We start from the raw sequence: 19,737 nt of genomic DNA on the forward strand, positions 1-19,737 counted from the left end.
CCATTCTACTCACGCAGGTCCGCCTCCCCTCCCTTTCTACCAAACAGCTCCTCCTCTTCCCAAAGCCCAGTCCCTGTCCGCCATGTTAGTTTCCTCCGGTTCCGGCCTACAGGTCTGGCTGATTCCTGGGTCCCCCGATAGGCTCCGGGCCCAGCTGCCCCTTGGGGCGCTGTCGTGTGATCGATGACCAGTCTGAGGCAGGGTGAGTATGAATGGGCTGGGAAAGGCGATCGCTCGTGGCGGAATGTGGACTAGTAACATAGCTGGTAACATGGGGAGGGGGTGTATGGAAGCAATGCAGGTGTCAGGGAGCAAGGCTTATCATGCACATATACACACAGTGACTATTACATTGTGGGGACAGGGCATGGCTATGGGCAGAGAGCTCTCTTATGTATTGTTGCAAATGCATCATTGCAGTATGGCACAACTTTCATAAGCTAGTAAATACAGGTGAGCTGTACATAATGTATGTTTATTATGGGAAGGCCTTTCTACCTCTCCACTTGGTTTTTGCTTAACTGCAATAAGAAGCATTCCTGACACAGGAGTAGCAAGTTGTAGTTCTGCAAACCTAGGGTGCTGCAAGTTCCCCAGGCCTATACACAACTGCTAAATGCTATATACAGTAATCCAGTTGCATTACACATTCCATGGATGGTCTTTGGATTTTTCCCCAACAATTTATGTGTATTGTTTTTGTATTATGTGCACAGCCTGGTGTCATTCATTACATATGGGAGTTTTAAAACCAGTAAAGCCAAAGCAAAGGAGTTTTCTGTGCCTTCAAATGTAATGTACCGTTGCCCTGCAGTTGTAAACAATGTATGTTTGCTTCACAAACTGCAGTTTATAAACGTTGCTGTGTAGCTATGGGGGCAGTTGTTCAAGATGAAACTGCTCTATGGGGCACATGTTTACATGCAAGATAAACTGTATAGAATACAATTGTTTTAACCCTCACACAGGAAGATAAACAGGGGTGAAATGCCATTCATTCTTCTCTGCGGTATTCAGCTGTAGCTTAAAAAACCTTTCTCATGTAAACTAGCTCCAGCTTTCCAGTAAATGTGATTTCAGCACTTGCAAAGAAACCAGGTGCCAACTATAAATATTAAACAAAATATTTTTGATTTATTTTGATGCGTTAAACTCCTTTGGCAGAACAACCATTGCGACTATCACCTGCTAAACTAGTTTTTGTCCATCTAGTTAGCTTTTGCATATTAAAGTGATTGTATACTTCTGTTAAAGTCAAAATTCACTGCAGGGGGTTGCTAATATGCTATGCACTCCCCCTGTGAATACTATCACTTAACTTAGACCCTATGCAGAGCTCCTGTTTGCTGAAAAGTGCATCGGCCCTAGGGTATTATTCCTTGAGCACTGCAACTCTATCACTGCCAATATCTCAGTGATCCTCTGCACAGTACAGTCAAATTCCTGTCCAGGACAGCAAATAGGATTGTAAGGACATAAGCTGAGATGGGGGTGTAGTGCTCAAGGGATGGTAACTAGCGACATTTTTCACCACGTTTCATCTCGAAAATGCCGTTTGTCACTCATCAAAAATTTGTCATGCAATTTGTCACACATCAAAAAAAAGTGTCACCTTTAGACTTCAATGTATTTCAGCAAATTTTAGCAGTTTCGCGAATTTTTGCCGAAATGGGTCAGATTCGCCCATCACCACTGGTAACCCAATTTGGAGAACTTTCATGGAAAAGGTTCACCAGCCCAGGGTCTAAGTTAAACAATAAGATTCAGTATTTGTGGGTCGCTTACATATTGGGCTCGCCCAGTGAATGCGATTTGACTTGCCCTTTAAGAAGTTGTAGTTAAAGACAAAAACACTTGTGTAATTAAATGAGATGTTGTTATAAGCAACTGTCAAACATTAATTACATGTCAGTGGTTTGCAAATGCTATTGATATCACTTTCTGTTTTCTGGGTCTGACTTAAAAAAATGAATCAGAAGTTAGTTCTCCTTCAGGTCTATTAATCAGTTGGATTCTGCTATATTGTTTTAGGATCATGGAGGACCAAATATGAAGAAAATGTGAACAGCCAGATAAATACTGCTTTAAAAAGGAATTCTATTTACATTTAACCAATGAAAGTTTTAATTAATGTATATTGAAAAGATGCTTAGAATGACATTTCCTTTTAATGAAAAAAATGAAAATATCATACATATACTGTTGCCCTGCACTGGTAAAACTGATCTGTTTTGCTTCAGAAACACTACTATAGTACGTATAAACAAGCTGCTGTGTAGGAATGCTGGAAATTGAAGAAAGGCTATATGGCACAGGTTAAATAGTGTATAACCGATTACAGAGCTTATCTGATGTGTAACCTGATCTTTTTCTCCTTTGAATGGCTGCCCCCATTGCTACACAGTATCTTATTTATATAAACAATGTTAGTGTTTCTGAAGCAAATACAGCAGATTTACCAGTGGAGGGCAACACTGCATTACATTTTTTTTTTTTTTTACTTTACAACAATTTAACTTTTTGATGTTACTGTTCCTTTAAGTACAGGCAGGTCTGCTACAAATACAGTAGAACCCTCATTATACGTTTTTCCGGGGACCAGGAAAAAATTATGTAAAATCAGGGAAATTTGTTTAAAGTATTTGTGTCTGTCTTATCTTTGTGAAACTTTAGCTTCTTTTCTTATATTGCAGATTATATACTGTGTTCATAGTACTACTGTCAGTCATGGGGGACATGAAGACTCCAGACTTTGACGATCTTCTGGCTGCTTTTGATATCCCTGATGCCACAAGCCTGGATGCAAAGGAAGCAATTCAGTCCACAAGCGACGAAGCAGAAAATCATCTTAAACCAGCAGGAATTTGCATGGATGAAAATGTATCCTTGGCTCAGTCAATGCAAGCTTCGGATGTTCCTGCTGTCAGTGTTATTGTGAAAAACACCAGCCGCCAGGAGTCTCTTGAGGCATCTGAAAAAGAAGGGAACCACATTGGACCAACTCTACTTCAAAATGGTTTTCGTAGCCCAGAGGTTGGGGCAGAGTCAAATGATTTGGAACAAGGGTATGGGAAATTTGAAGCCAGTTTTATCAATGGGGATAGTTGTAGAGACTACACAGAAAAGCTTGAGACACACAAATCAGAGCCTTTACCTACATTTTCACAGTTTAGCCCCATTTCCAGTCCTGAACCGGATGACTTGTGTAAAGATAATGGAATCCCCAGTAAGCAAAAGCAAGCAGAGTCTCCATATTTTCCACAGCCATCCATGTATGTTCCTGCTGAGGGTTGTATGGATGTAGATTTTTTGAGAAAGCCACCAGAAACAGAACTTAGTATGTTTGATGAATACTGCAAAAAAGAGCAAAGGACAGACTGCAAGGAAGCCGAAAAGGGAAAAACTGAGGAGCAAACAAAGGACTTGGATAAAGTTGGCAGCTTCATTGGAGGGTCCCTTCCATACAAAATTAATGAGAACAATAGTGTTAAAGAGGATAAAGGTTTTTCAGAAGCAATGGGTTCCTCAGCTATACCTCCTCGTCAGTGTATTAAACCTGCTCATTCAAAACTGTCTTCCTGTGTGGCTGCTCTTGTAGCACTGCAGGCAAAGAAAGTTACTGTAGCTACTAAAGATGATGCCTCTAACATCACTAAGGATACAGGAGTCCCACTAAAAGATTGTGTTAAGGGAAGTCCCAAAATGCCAAAGTCGCCCAAGAGCCCCAAAAGTCCTCTGGAGGGGGTTAAAAAGATCACCAAACCTCCAGACAGTCCTATGAGTGTCTGTAGTGATACAAGTAGCAGGGGCTCTCCATCGGTTGGTGCTGGCTCCCCACCTGCTATCCCTAAAGTGAGGATAAAGACGATAAAGATGTTGTCTGGAGAGATAAAAAGAACTGTCACCAGAATCTTGCCAGATGTTGAATCAGATGATAGTGTAAAGTCTACAGAGAACCTTTTGGCTCAAAGCTCATCACATGATGATGCCAAACAGGCTGATCCACTTGAAAGTGAACCAGAAAAAGCAAAGAACACTGGCAGGAACACCATCCATGGATCTAGTATTGTAAATACCCAGGTAGCGAATGCCAATGGTGAAAAAAAGATAGGAATGCCTACTTCAAGTTTTCAAAATCCTGGCAATGGTTCAGTAAAGCTATCCAATTCATCACTGTGCAAGAAACAATCACAGTCTTCCTCTAAGGCAACAGCCAACCAGACCACACTGCTTCCTAAAGCAGTTCATCTTGCTAATCTCAATTTAGTCCCTAATAGTGTTACATCTTGTGTAGCCACAAAGTCTCCAGTCTTAAAACCAACCCAGGGGCAAACCACACCTATGACTGTGCCCTTGGTGCACCAAGTAAAAGTAGCCGCTCCTGTCATTGTGGAGGCATTTAATAAACTTCTGCACAGCACCAACCCAGTTCCAACCTATAAACCCAATCTGAACCCACCTCCTGACTCCAATATCCAGCTTCCAACTTCTGGCTATAATTGCCTGGAGTGTGGTGACTCATTTGCCCTGGAAAAGAGTCTTGCACAACATCATGGCAGACGAAGTATTCATATTGAGGTGATGTGTACCCAGTGCTCAAAAACGGTTCAGTTCTACAATAGATGTAGCTTGTTGAGCCATGCCAGAGAACACAAAAGCAAGGGTTTGATCATGCAGTGCTCCCAAGTCATGATGAAGCCAATCTCTTCAGATCAGATGTTGTCTGCTCCATCTCTACTTACCCCAGCACTTACCTCTCAACCTTCCTCCTCAAACCAGCGGACATTATCTCAAGGTGCTTCACTGGGAGTGTGGTCTGGGGCCTCAACCTCTGCTCCACCTGCTATGCCTCTTTTTGCTGACCCATATGGACTAATACGCCATGGGTTCAGGTGTCTGGAGTGCTCAAAACAAGTAGAGGATTATACTAGTTTAGCAGGACATTATCAGAGAGTAGCCGAGGAAAAAGATGGACTGGTGAGTGAGGTTTGAAATTCAATTGAAACATGTTTTAATATTTACCACTAGTAAAGTATGAGTAGAAAAATTAGCTGTCTCAACAATCTGCCTAGGGCTGATTTATACAACTCAAATTTCTACAAATATATCACTTTTGTCACAGTGTGACTCATCCTAGTTGTATTTCATGTGACTGTTCAGCATTAAACAGCAATGTGAGCAAAGATTTACTAGTATATCTATCCTTCCTAGTGCAGCTTTGCTATGGCTGCACAGGGAGTTACAATGTGGAACTGTTATGTAATATCTGAGAGAATATCCCGCTGCAAGAGTCACTTTTTGACACCACTTCTAATTAATATTCAGACACAAACCAGCAAATAGCATGGTTATGGTAAAACACCAACACTTGGCTGTACTACTTAATATCTATAAAGTTTAGGGAAAGAATAGAAATGGTCACAGCTGTTTTCTCATGAAATAAACACAGATAAAGAAGTTTGCCTGTGTATTTAAAATATGCTTAGGCACCATCAACATTATTAAAACTGGAAAAATACTTCTTGAGAAATGTTTTCTGCTGTTTGGCGTTTGGTCATTTACTTTCCTCTTGGGATTAGAATTGTTGGGTGAAATACACTACAAATACAAGTTGCTGAAATCCTATATTTTTGGCTAACTAACTATATTATAAACATTTTTTATTTTGCACAGCCTATTTACACAGTTTTTATTTTCACACTGAACTATTCCTTTAATGACAGGCAAAGTCATATTCACTTGGGATTGCCAATCTCCCATTTAATCGAATTGTAGACCTAAGGCACCTTTACAGTGATTTTCTACTTTGCTTGTTCTTTAAGGTTTTTTTTTTACATTGCATGTCAAATGAAATACCTTTTCTTTTAAATTTGGTATTGCCATCGTCATACTCCATAAATATTAAGAACTGTTTTTGCCCTCATTTTGCAGTTTCACCTGCACTTTCTTGTCTGTCTCTTCGTCTAGTATGTCAGTTTATCTCATGTCCTAAATGTGTTCTTTGATGGCTTTATTCCGCCATAGCTGCTTTCTTTTTTGTGTTGTTCTTTGACTAATGCATAATATTTAAGAGGGGGGGATATTTTTTTCTTATTTCTTCCTTTATTTTTCCAACAGACTTGCCAGGTATGCCAGATGATGTTGCCTAATAAGTGTAGTTATGGTGCACACCAACGCATTCACACGCACAAATCTCCTTACTGCTGCCCAGAGTGCGGGGTGCTCTGTAGATCTGCCTATTTCCAGACTCACGTAAAGGAAAACTGTCTGCATTACACACGCAAGGTGGCATTTCGGTGAGTACAGTCTTTTGATGACAAAAACAAATGAGATTACGGTCATCTTCAGTTTAAAAGAGCAGTATACACCTAATGCACTTTTTAACATCAGCAAAATAAGTAGAAAGTATGCTGGAAATACGTTCTGCCTATACATAAAAAAAGCCAAAATTCATATTTTCTTTTTCTTTCACATTTAATGTTTTCCATTTCATTAGCGGAGGATAGCCGGCCAAACACATTCTGATATAATCTTCCAAAATTCCTTTTAGCAAATGTATGTTGGGTGGATATTCACAACAATATCTTTGCACTGCTATCCTGTTGTAACGGTTGTAACAATTGTTTTTGAATTCCTTTTTTATATGCTAGATGTTGCTTTTTATGTTAATATTTGTGAAACTGTCTACCCAATGAAATGATGCAGTCATAGACAGTCATGGAAAAAAAAAATTCATTCATTCATTCATACATCTTATTTATGAGCCACTGGTTGGGGATCACTGGTTTAAAGTAACACCAAAGTTAATAAGTAATTAACTAGTAAAACTGATCTGTTTGCTTCAGAAAGACTACTGTAGTTTAGTTAACAAGCTGCTGTGTAATAATGGAAGTAATTGAAATAGGGCTGCATTGCACAGTTATATAGTGGATAACGGATAAGCTCTATAAAACATCATTCTATTATACAGATCTTCTATGTAACCTGAGCCATGTCTCCTTTTGAGTGGCTGCTACACATCAACTTATTTATATAAACTATAATAGTGTTTCTGAAGCAAACACACCCGTTTATACAAAGCAGGTAATTGGTACTTTGTTTTAATTACTTATACCCTTTGTTGTGACTGTTTTGGCTTAAACATAAGCAGAAATCCATTATGCAGGGGGTTCAAAAATCTTTTCAAATATTTTGGTGATCCCTCACTCACTGTGTTTAGGGTATCTCCAACAGAGTATCAGCCCCGTCCAGCCACAAATCTTCCAAATCAGCTTTTAAATAAACTCTGGAGAACCACAGCCAAAAAGTGTGAAAAATAAAGATACACTGAATTTGCTGTGGTTCTCCAGAGTTTATTTGAAAGCTGATTTGCAGGGGGTTCAACTCTACATTCGCTACCTTGCAGGAGCCAGAAATGTATTTTCTTCATTTAAACAATAGGCATAAGGTGTGTTCAGCACAAGCCCTGTTCATTGAATTCATGTTGAACAGTAAGATATGCTGGCCCTTTAAATATTCCAGGGCATAAACAAATGTGAACCTTTCATTGAGAAATATCTCATATGAGACTATTGTTTTATGAAGGAAAATGAAAGGTAGAATCATAGGGGTGGTATTTTAGGCATCCCCTATTGGTTAGAGTTGCTTACTTCCTACCCTGGAACAGTCTCCTCTTCTTAAAAATATGCACTGGCCTGCAGTATTTCTCCTGTGCTCACTGCACCATGATATTGTTCCTGTGTGCCCCCTGCATGGGCACATGCACATCACAGCACAACTTCTGCACTGTGCATGCACCCAACCTCAGTAGGTGCAATGGATGCCTGGAACACAGGAACAAAATGGCGCCACAGCACTCACAAGAAAAGTTCCCCTCGGCCTGCACTTCTCTATTAGATATGCCATGACAATATAAAGGCCAGTCATGGAACTCCGAGGTGACTTGTGATATCTTGATAATTTACAATCCAGGTTACTTTATTCTTTTTATGACACAAATGTGTGTGTATAAGCTATACAATATGTGTATATGTTCAGCTGTTTTTAAATAGTTAAGCAATTAAATATATCCTTCGCTTTTCTTTATAAGACCATAGCCTTGAACATCTGATGTCCATGACCCAGTTCACGCCTTTGTTGAATACTGTACACAGCGTATAATCTTTATAATTAGCTATTCTCGTTTTAATAGGTGCATACACTGTGGTGTGGTGTTTATGTCTTTGGGAATGCTAAAAGCTCATATCCAGGAGAAGCACTGTGAAGTGTTCCACAAGTGCTCATTCTGCCCCATGGCTTTCAAGAATGCAGAGAGTACGGCTGCGCATATCACAGCCCAACATCCCACTGCAAACCACAAGAACTCCCAGTAAGTGGCTTGCATTTCTCGTACTTCCATTTTTCCATTCACTGGGATTCTATTCAGTTTGTATAATTTCTAGATTTCTATTTTGGTTTGCTTATAAACATTTGAGCTTTTGCTTTTTACCATATACGTTGAAACTGACGCTATAAGCATTTATTTAGCATACAAAGTTTCTTTCAGCTTCCCAGTTTACACTTTTATTTTCAACAAGATGTAATCTTGTAATTCGTGATATTGTGTATACTGCAGATTTTTTTATTTTTTTATTTGTAGAATCATCTATAAGTGCTCCTGCGAAACAGTCTTCAATAAGAAGAGACTCCTTCACCAACACTTTTACCAGAACACAAACACGCTACTTGTGAACGTTTTCAAGTGCCCTGAGTGCCAGCTTGCATACATGCAAAAACAGCTACTATTGCAGCATCTCAAGGTGAGACATGGGCCTTAGAGGATCTCTTTAGCTAGGGTTGAAGTTTTCATTTATGGATTTAAGACAGCTATTATGGTACAATATTGGTAAGGGCTTCTTCTGATAATGTTAAAGGTATAGGAAAAACATTGCTTTATCTGTCATCTTACAGTAGTTTCGAGATTATTAAGGGTAAGATCATCCAAATGCTATCTTGGCTTTTATGCTTACCTTCTTTACTGGAATGAGGCAGCCGTATAGTTTTTGAGCAGGGTGCAGGTGGTTTGAATGGAATGGTTTTGTTACAATAATGAACTTTGTTTCTAGTCACCAAACTATCAACAAATATCTAAATACTTTATTACTCTACCTATATTTTATTTTGACACTTTTTAGCTGACCAATTAATTTGCAAACACCCAAACATTTTGAGATGCACTAAACCCACAATTTCAGAATTTGTCCCAATCCATCACAAAAGATTTCTATATCCTGAATGGGATTTCATTTGCATGTTGGCAAAACTCACAGAAAAGAAAAAATGTGCCGCTTTCATCTGGTCCATTGGTTTAAAATTGCATCATATTTAGGCTTCCGTTTTGGTTTAGCCAGGCACCCTGCATTTTGTCTAATCCAGAGCCTGCAAAAAAGGCTCTTATTTAGCAGAATGCCACACCTAATGTATAATTTAGTGCATCCCAATTGGTGAAAAGCAAGTTAAGTCTAAAGGAAAGATATTTGCTGGAAGGTTAAAAGGCTCCTGATAAATCATATGTGCATTTTGTGTCTGATGGGGAAATTAAGGAGAAATATATCTCCATTTTAGACATGAGCTAATTCAGTAGGCCAATGTAAAAAAGGCACATAAAAACTATCTGACCTGCCAAAACTGAATATGGATTTTGTATAAATTCTCTCCCATATTAGACGAAAAGGTAAAAGTTGTCTGTATTGTTCATCCATATTCTCATCCTCTCTGTACTAATTTTTATTTGATTTATTCAGAAATCCAACATTTTACTATGCATTTGTGTAGGAAGTGTTATCTACAGCTAGATTTATCAAGGTCACAGCCCCAAATGGTACCACGTACCACTATATGTTTAACACCATTTGGGTACCTTAACGCAATTTGTAACGGATGTGAGAAATAACAATGCGTTGGACATTGTTTCTGTATAACTTAAAAATAGGAAGGTTGGGTCAGTACCATTACGGATAAATTGTAGGAAAACTATACCCCCCAAGCAATGTAGGTCTTTATAAAAAGATATTGCATAAAACAGCTTAGGTGTAAAACCCTGCTTCATGTAAATAAACCATTTACATAATAATATACTTTTTTAGTAGTATGTGCCATTGGGTAATACTTAATAGAAAATTGCCATTTTTAAAAATAAGGGCCACCCCCTGGGATCATAGGATTCATGGTACACACAAACAAACATACATGTTGGGTCATATGAGCCAATTAAAAGACAGAGTTCTGTCTTTTGCTTCAACACTTCTTCCTGTTACAGTTAGAGTTGTAGTATTTATGGTCAGGTGATCTCTGAGGCAGCACACAGACCATCATGAAATGGTGGTTCAAGGCAAGAGATGTAAACGGGCAATATTTACTATATATATATATATATATATATATATATATATATATATATATATATATATATATATATATATATATATATATATATATATATATATATATATATATATATATATATATATAAAGCAAAAAAACTTCCGCACACATAATAGGTCTTGATAAGTGAAAAAAAGCTGGTAGATTTATTTCAACGTTTTGGCTTACAAACTCAAGCCGTCATCAGGAAGGGCTTGAGTTTGTAAGCCGAAACGTTAAAATAAATCTACCAGCTTTTTTTCACTTATCAAGACCTATGTGTGCGGAAGTTTTTTTGCTTTACAGATATGAATTTTTGTCCAGCACCTAGGCATCAACATGGCTATCTGAGTGCACATATCTAGTTATATGTCTATATATATATATATATATATATATATATATATATATATATATATATATATATATATATATATATATAGATATATATATATATATATAGATATATATATAGATATATATATATATATATAGATATATATATAGATATAGATATATATATATCAGTTTGGTAAGATTCTTTAATATATCACTTAATATTCTATAAACTATCTGTTGCTTAAATATAAATTTTGGGGGGTAAAGTTTTCCTTTAAGGATGGTACTCTTACTACTAGTTCCAAATGGACAGAACTTTGAATGTAAAAACATAAGTACACAACACTCATAACTACAAGCCCTTAGTTCTTTGTGCAAAGTGTTGTCATTGAAAGGGAAGAAAATATGGCTTTTATTTTTTTTTAATATAGTTTGGAATCCTAGGTAAGATTGTATGCCAGCTTGTTGTATAAATAATGTTTGCTTATACTTATTCCCAAATATGTTTTGAAAACATATGTTGTATTGCATATCTGGTGCCCACTGTAGGTTGTGCATGGCCTTCCTAAAGCCCGTGGGGAGCCATCCTGCTCTCTGAAAAAGCCAGACTCTGCAGTAAACAAAAGCGAGGACACGTCAGCAAAGCCTCAAGCCAAAAGTGAATTGCCTTCCCCAGCAGCCAAGAAAGAGTCTGAATCCTCTGAATCACAGCACAAAATGAAACTGGCAGGTTGGACCTGTGGAGAATGCTCAGAGTGGATCTTGGATAGAGAGACTTATGTGTTCCATATGAAGAAAAGTCACGGGAAGGTATGTTGTATTCCTTTGTGCTACAATCCAGAAAATACTTGTTGCTTAATTTGTTTAGCCTATTGTGATCATTGTTTTTAGGGATGTACTGAATCTAGAATTCCAAGTACCAATGTTCCCTCTAATTCCTTTTCGGATAGGTGCGCAAAAAAATTAAAATGTTGGGAACATTTTATAAAATTAAAATGTTGGAAACATATTTTATAAAATTAAAATGTTGGGAACATTTTAAACTTGAGTGCACGTGTGCTCGGGTCAGAATAAATGCATAGTTTTGTGATTTTACCCAAAATTCTTTGTACTAATTCGCACTAATTCCTAAATTCTTTGCACTAATGCGCACTAATTCACAGCTTAGAGGTAACATTGGCAAGTACCCCTTTATGATATTGATTATATTGATAGTGTTTAGCCAAACTGAATTTGAGTGCTGTTTAATGTAATTTTAAAGCACTGGGTGATTTAAGGTGATACCATTTTGTCACAAAACAATTGTGTTTTGTCAGTTATTAGCAATTTTTAAAAAAAATATTTTTATAGTGTTAATCGCTAATTTTAATATATACAAATTTGTTTTGCAGTTTGGTTTGTTATCTCAAAATGTTTTTTCTGGACATTATGCAACCAGGGCCGGATTTACATAGTGGGCGCACCTAGGCCCACTACCGTTCGTCGCCCCTGTCCCCTCCAGGGGGACAGGAGCAATGGGATTGGCGCACGGGAAATTTAAAAAATGATTGTATCTCCAGCGCATCCCCAGTGTTTTTGCACCAATGTGGGTGTGGTTGGGCAGAATGCCTCCCCCCTAAAATACTGCCACCCTAGGTCCGGCCTTGGTGGCCTTTCCACAAATCCGGGCCTGTATGCAACATTGTAGTATTTGCATGAAGAGTAGGAGCAGCTGATTCAGCCCAATACTGTGACTGTGCAAACAGGCAGATTTTGGCCCAGCCATGTTAAATCAATCAGAGCAGGCCTTTATGTAGTGGGGAGCAATGTATTGCAGTGTAGAGATGATCAGAGGGGATATAAAGTTGTAAAACAGTTGTTTGGGGCAAAAGTTAGAGATATATCTATCCTAGAGCAGTTTGAAGTCCTCTCATTGATCTGAGAGGGCACCTGACACAGGACGGACAAATAACATTATGAAGTTAATATATATATATATATATATATATATATATATATATATATATATATATATATATATATATATATATATATATATATATATATATATATATATATATACATATATACATATATATATATATATATATATATATATATATATATATATATATATATATATATATATATATAATTGCACACAGGAAACTGCTGCATAGGCCAGGTGCAGTGAGGATAAGGCAAAACATTGAATAAACCGCATTTTCCTGTGTTGTGCACCATCTACTCATTGTGTGTCCTTTGAAAACGAAGGAATAGACAGAGCTCCAGTTCCCTGCTGACGAGGGTCACATGACAGAGAAATAAAAGCCATTTAGTAAAAATGTAGCAGTGCGGTGACTTCAGAAGTTAATAATATCTTTACACTTTTGTAAAATAATGTATAATGCGTATGTATTAAAAAACATACATTTATCTACAGAGGAAAACTTGTGAGTAGGTAAACATCCCCTTTAAGTGATAAAACCATTGTATGCTTTACTGTTTTGGTTATTTGCTGTGTACTGTAAACTTGCCTTTTTGCCAGATTCAACTTAAATGGCTGCTTCATGGGTTAAAACAGCAGTTTATCTATATAACTGCATAACCACCACAAGTAAGGCCAAAGGCAGACAAAGCGTTGGTTCTGCTGCTCTCAGCCTGCATATTTTTTTCAAGATGAGATTATGCATGCATTTAATAAGATCCGCTTGATTTCAGTCATGCACTGCTGCATGTGACTGCATGGAAGTGATTCAAATGAATGGTCTAACTGTACAATAAGGCATATACATCTTTTTGTTGATGTTACTAGTCCCTTAATGAGACCCAGGTGACGATCAGCAGACCTAACAATGTTACTAGCCAAGAGTGTGTCTGAAGGCTGACCATTGCCATTGGTCATTAGAAGTCAAGAGCAATGCAACTAGTTGCTGTGTAATTTAAATCCACACACAGCATGGTACACTATAAAGTATTGCCAAAAGTATCTGAACATTTGCCTATCCAATCTATCTGAAATTGTGAATTACTATGAAGTTGGTCATCACTTTGCTTTTTTAGCAGCCTCTACTCTTCTGGGAAGTATGTCCCTAGATTTTAGAACATTGTTTACAGAGTTTTCTTCCACTCTGCCACAGGAGGATTAGTGAGGTTGGCCACTGATGTTTGTCAGTCAGGCCTGGCTTATAGTGGGCATTCTAATACACCTCACAGGTTTAAAATAACTGCATGCAATACTCCTTGTTTTTGACTTTAGTGTATGAAGAGGTACCCTTGCAGACTGTGTGAACGATCCTTCAATTCTTCCGCCAGCTTAAAAAGACACATGCGAAATAACCATGATACAAAAAAAGATTACACATGCTGGTAAGAGATCATTTGCATATTTTTCATTTCAAAGTTTTCTCTCTTAATATTTGTTTTATATGTAGATATTGGAGTTACTCCCTATATAGCGATAAGCAAAATAATTTGAATTACTTTTTACTTTCTACTACTTACATAACAGTAGAAAATGTAAAAATCTGCGGAGTATACTTTTCCTTTAAAGTATTATCCTGTGTCTTTCAGCTATTGTACAGATAAGCCAGTATTTGCCAAGCCATCCATGTTGGCTAATCACATAATTCTAATGCACGGCATCAAAAATCCTGAACTTCCCCGGCTTCCCACTAATACCCTATCAACTGGAGAGACACCAGGCCAGAGTAGGAAACATGAACAGGTACCACTACTCCTTTATCTTGTTTGACATGTTCTGTTCTTTCCAGTTGCTTAATCACTTATAATTCCTTTACTCTGTGGTTTCTAGACACCTCGCCCCAAGAGAACAGCTAAACAGGCGCTACAAGAGGAAAATGAGACTCTGAGTCCTGAAGGAAAGAAACTGAAAGCTCTGTATAAGTGTGCAAAATGTGGCTTCACTGCAGACAGCAGCACAGAATTCCTGGAACATATACCCCAGCACAAAACTGACAACTCAACATGCCAGTGTGTGCACTGTGGCTTGTGTTACACTTCTCAGATATCCCTCAACAGGCATCTCTTCATTGTGCACAAGGTAAAGGATGAAGAGGAAGAGCAGAGACATGTAAACCCAAAACCAAAGCCTCCATCAGACGAGGAGGCTCAGAGTGTGAAGCAGGAACTCAAAGAATCATGGGAATGTGCCCAGTGCAATGTAACATTTGAACTTGAGAGTATGTATTCTGCCCATCTCCGAACTCATGGCGAAAGGTCCTCTAACAAACAGAAGCAGGATTCTGAGTAGCTTCAGACATATTCTGGTATAACAAAATCACCATTTGGAAACCAAGAGAAAACAAATGTTTAAAACTTTTTAAAAAGAGAATATAAAAACTATTTTTACTGAAAACCCAGGAGGTTTGTTGATTTAAATTAAAGTGAAAAAGGAAACAAATTAAGGTACTGTGTTTGTATATACAGGCCATCAAACACTCTTTAAAGAAGCATAACTGAATAGGGGCTTACATAGCCATCCATTTTGAAATAATCTGCAAAGGTTTAAAAAGGGAATTAAAGAAGTGGTTTCTATTTCCAGCTCTGTACAAATGTACTGTTCTTCATATTCTCCCTGTACACACAGCCTTTATTTTCCTTTACTGTCACAGGAATTTGTAACAATTGGAGGGAATAAGTTATGTAGAGGATTTGCCAGTGCTTAAAAGGGGTTTTTCACCTTCAATCAACTAGATGTTTTCAGATAGATCACCAGAAATAACTACTTTTTCCAATTATTTTCTATGTTTGACCATTTTTCTAATATTGATATGTAAAGTTTAATTTTCCTTCTAAAGCAGCTCTGGGAGGGGTAGTCGCCAACCCTGTAAACTGTTCTAAATTGACACAGTTAGTGGATACATTTCTTATCTTTGTCCCTGCTGAACAGAATATCTGGGTTTCATTACAGGCAGCTGTTAGGATTGATACAATAGTTGCTAATACTCCAGAGATACTGCTGAGAAATGTACCAACTAAATGTAACTGTTTAGAATCTGCACCTGAATTACTGAGCTGCTCTCAAGCACCAAAGACAGGAACATTCAAATTTAAACTTAGATTTTGGAAAAACAGTAAAAAATAAATAATGGAAAGTAATTGAAAAGGTTTTTATTTCTGGGGAATAATCTAAAAACAACTGAACTAAAAAAAAGTGTTTGGAAGGTGAACAACCCCTTTAATAAGCATAGCCAGGTTCTTCAGGTAAATGATGCAGTTCTGATTTATCTCATACACAACAATAGATATTTTATTTCAGTATTAAAACATTTATAAAAGCCTTTAATCAATTACAACTCTGTGACCATCGTCTGCCAGCCATTTGCTACCTTCAAGTGATGGAAGTTCCAGTTAACAACTGCTGGAGAGCATTGTACATACTAATTGAAAAGCCAGTTAAGATTACAATAGACTGTCCATTCTGACTCCTCATTTACGCAAAGTAAGCATGCATTTCCATATTTTATGTTGCAAGAATCAAAAAAGCAAACATAATTATCCTACGTCAAATATCTCCCCTAAAGAACCGTTTAGACATAGAAATCCCATGTTTTAAAACACAAAACATCAGTCTGAAATTCTTCTGTTTTGAGGTAATGGCAGGGAGATTCTTCATCAGATTTGTTTTTCACCTCGGGTGAAAATTTCCTGAAAATGCATTTCCCTTCACAAATATTACAGATCATCGCATGAAAGACAAATCACATGCAGCTATCCAGCTTAATTCTGGGGAAACGGCTTCTTCTGAATTTTCCATGAAAAAGCCAGACTACTGCATACTATGGTTTTTACATGCTTCGATAAAATACCCGTGACATGAAAGCCGTTTTCGGGATATGTGGTGCCCACAGCAAAACAGATTTTTCTCGGGTGACGAATCTCCTTGTGTGCCATTGCCCTTAATAACAGTCTCAGTGTTTTATTATGTATTTCTTTTTCAGCCTTCTACACATCTTTTATTAGGTTTACCTTCAGCCGAGTTAGGTTTTCTAGGAAAACTGTATGGCACAGAGGCCAGTAGAATATAGGAAAAAAACAAGGTTAGGTTCATCTGAATATCTAACTAAAGTTACATACCTACATATGTAACATACAGGGCAACCATTCAAAGCTGTAATAGGAGAAAAGGCACAGGTTACACAACCGATAACAGCTAAGCACTGTAGTATACAATGGGATACTACATAGTGTATCTTGTATGTTTTATCTACTATGTGTCCTGTGTTTGAATGGCTGCTCCCATGGTTACACAGCAGCTTTATTAAATAGACTATAGTAGAGTTACTGAATTAAACACACCAGTTGTACCAGTACAGGGCAACATTGCATTATATTTTAATTTTCAGATGTTACTGTTCCTTTAAAGGAGTCAGGGAATTTAGTTACATCACGTAAATTACATTACGTCACCAACCTTATGATTCTTTTTTTAGTCCAATTTAGATTGAAGGAGCAACATCTCTTGCTCCTATCTTGCAGTTGAACCGTGCCCACTCGCTATGTCAAAACTGTGGTTTGCAGCAATGGGAAGCCATAAATTGTACAGGCATAAATGTTCAGTTGCTGCTCTGCTCCAGGAAGGGGGCATGACAAACTCAGTCTTAGTCCTGAGGGGAGGGATGCCAGTAGCAAGGGGTGTGCCATGCCAAGCAAACCTAAAAGTGTAAGTATGTCTGTCCCTTGCTGATCTGCTCCTGCATGTGTTTCCTTGTAGTATTGTGCTGCCTACCAGGTCACATATTTCACTATTACCCCACTATTTGCACTTATTTTTGGCATAGAAACTATTTTGCAATTCTTTTTCTCTTCAGCAGTTGCTAAATATTGGCACAATTGCTAAATATCCTTTGTTGCTTTGTTACACTTGCACCTTGTTTAATATTTCCCCTAACACACTTTCCCAAATATATATATATATATATATATATATATATATATATATATATATATATATATATATATATATATATATATATATATATATATATATAAAATGTTTTTTGTTTTTTTTTCACCAGTCTTATCAGATGTGCCATACATTTAAACTCTTACTTGGAGGTCACAACAGACAGCAGCGAATATGTACGGTTTGATTCCAGGACCTTATGGATACATATTCTGTAACTGTATCCAGGCTTCGTTATAATTATATGCATACAAGACTGTAAAAACAAACATACTGTGATTACATTATTCTTACTTTAGCAGAGCAAATGGCTCTGTAATTCATTCCCTGGCCGCCATTACCTACCCTGTTTCATGCGCATTACATATTATGCTCTTTATCTGACATTTATTTCAGCTTGTGACATAGAAATAGAAACAGTTATTTTGTTACTGCCAAGACCATTACAAGCCGTTAACAGATTGCTTTGGTGCAAGCAAAAACTATTCTCTGTATACATTGTGTAAATGCACAAAATGGATATATCTGACTGCTTTTATTCTCTCCACTGCTGGTTCTGACTCTTAAAAACAATGTAGCAAAAGCCTGGTGACTAACAGACCTAGAGAACTGGCTGCTACAGTGGGAAGAGTCAAAGCAGGAGTGAATGCTTTACTGCCCTTGAGTGCAATAACACATATAACTTAAATCAGTGATATAACTCTGAGGAGGGAAGGGGCCCAGAAAGGATCGACAGAAGTGGGGAGTCAGGTTGCACGTGTAGGGTGGGGATATCTTGTTTCATTAAGTTATGCCTCTGTCTTTTTAACCATTAAAATTGAATGTATATTGGGGCGGAAACGTATGAAATTGTAAAATCTGAGGCTGTGGAACTTGGTTAAAGACAGTAAACCTTCTTGCTAAATGTTCTATTCACTGCTGCTGCTTACTCCCACTTTTTTCTTTACTTAAAGGAAAACTATACCCCCCAAAATGAACATTTAAACAACAGATTTATATCATATTAAGGGGCACATTTACTATGGGTCGAATATCGAGGGTTAATTAACCCTCGATATTCGACCGTCTAAGTAAAATCCTTCGAATATCGAAGTCGTTGGATTTACCAAATTTCCTTCGTTCGTACGATCGAAGGAAAAATCGTTCTAATCGAAGGATTTTAATCCATCGATCGAACGATTTTCCTTTGATCTAAAAAAGTTAGGAAAGCCTATGGGGACCTTCCCCATAGGCGAACATTGATGCTTGGTAGGCTTTAGGTGGCGAAGTAGGTGGTCAAAGTTTTTTTTTTTTTTTAAAGAGACAGTACTTTGACTATCGAATAATCGAACGATTTTTACTTCGAATTGTTCGATTCGTAGTCGAAGGTCGAAGTATCCAATTCAATGGTCGAAGTAGCCAAAAAAATACTTTGAAATTCTATTCCATCACTCGAGCTAAGTAAATGTGCCCCTAAGTGTCATATTAAAGAATCTTCTCAAACTGGAATATATATTTAAGTAAATATTGCCCTTTAACATCTCTTGCCTTGAACCACCATTTTGTGATGGTCTTTGTGCTGCCTCAGAGATCACCTGACCAGAAATACTACAACTCTAACTGTAACAGGAAGAAGTGCTGAAGCAAAAGACACAACTCTTTCTGTTAATTGGCTCATGTGACCTAACGTATGTTTGTTTGGTTTATTTGTGTGCACAGTGAATCCTATGATCCCAGGGGGCGGCCCTTATTTTTAAAAATGGCAATTTTCTAGTATTACCCAATGGCACATACTACTAAAAAAAAGTATATTAAAATGGTTTATTTATATGAAGCAGGGTTTTACATATGAGCTGTTTTATGCAATATATTTTTTAAAGAGACCTACATTGTTTGGGGGGGTATAGTTTTTCTTTAACTCCACTGATTCATAAATAATGGAACCACCAAGGCTTCCATTGGTATTATGTAAAGGAATACAATTTCTGGCAATGTGTGAGACTCTTAAGCCCATAAGTGTTTTGACATAATAAACCCATTGATGCCACTAATGATAGTGGTTTCTACCTCCTACCTTTAACATGCACGACATAAAGACTGGAGAGTAAAAA

The 19,737-nt window shown here is 37.4% G+C and overlaps 1 protein-coding gene across 1 annotated transcript; it reads left to right on the forward strand.

The window, feature by feature from the left end:
* Positions 1–62: 62 nt before the first annotated feature.
* On the forward strand, positions 63–15,282 carry znf592.L (zinc finger protein 592 L homeolog). Its single transcript, XM_041586644.1, has 9 exons — positions 63–202; positions 2,694–4,977; positions 6,118–6,296; positions 8,192–8,368; positions 8,639–8,798; positions 11,290–11,550; positions 13,979–14,088; positions 14,293–14,446; positions 14,534–15,282. The coding sequence occupies exons 2-9, from the start codon at positions 2,728–2,730 to the stop codon at positions 14,990–14,992; spliced, it is 3,750 nt and encodes a 1,249-aa protein (XP_041442578.1). The 5' UTR covers positions 63–202; positions 2,694–2,727; the 3' UTR covers positions 14,993–15,282.
* The last annotated feature ends 4,455 nt before the right edge of the window (positions 15,283–19,737 follow it).

Source organism: Xenopus laevis, chromosome 3L (assembly GCF_017654675.1).
Source record: "Xenopus laevis strain J_2021 chromosome 3L, Xenopus_laevis_v10.1, whole genome shotgun sequence".
In the NCBI taxonomy this organism is placed as follows: Eukaryota; Metazoa; Chordata; class Amphibia; order Anura; family Pipidae; genus Xenopus; species Xenopus laevis.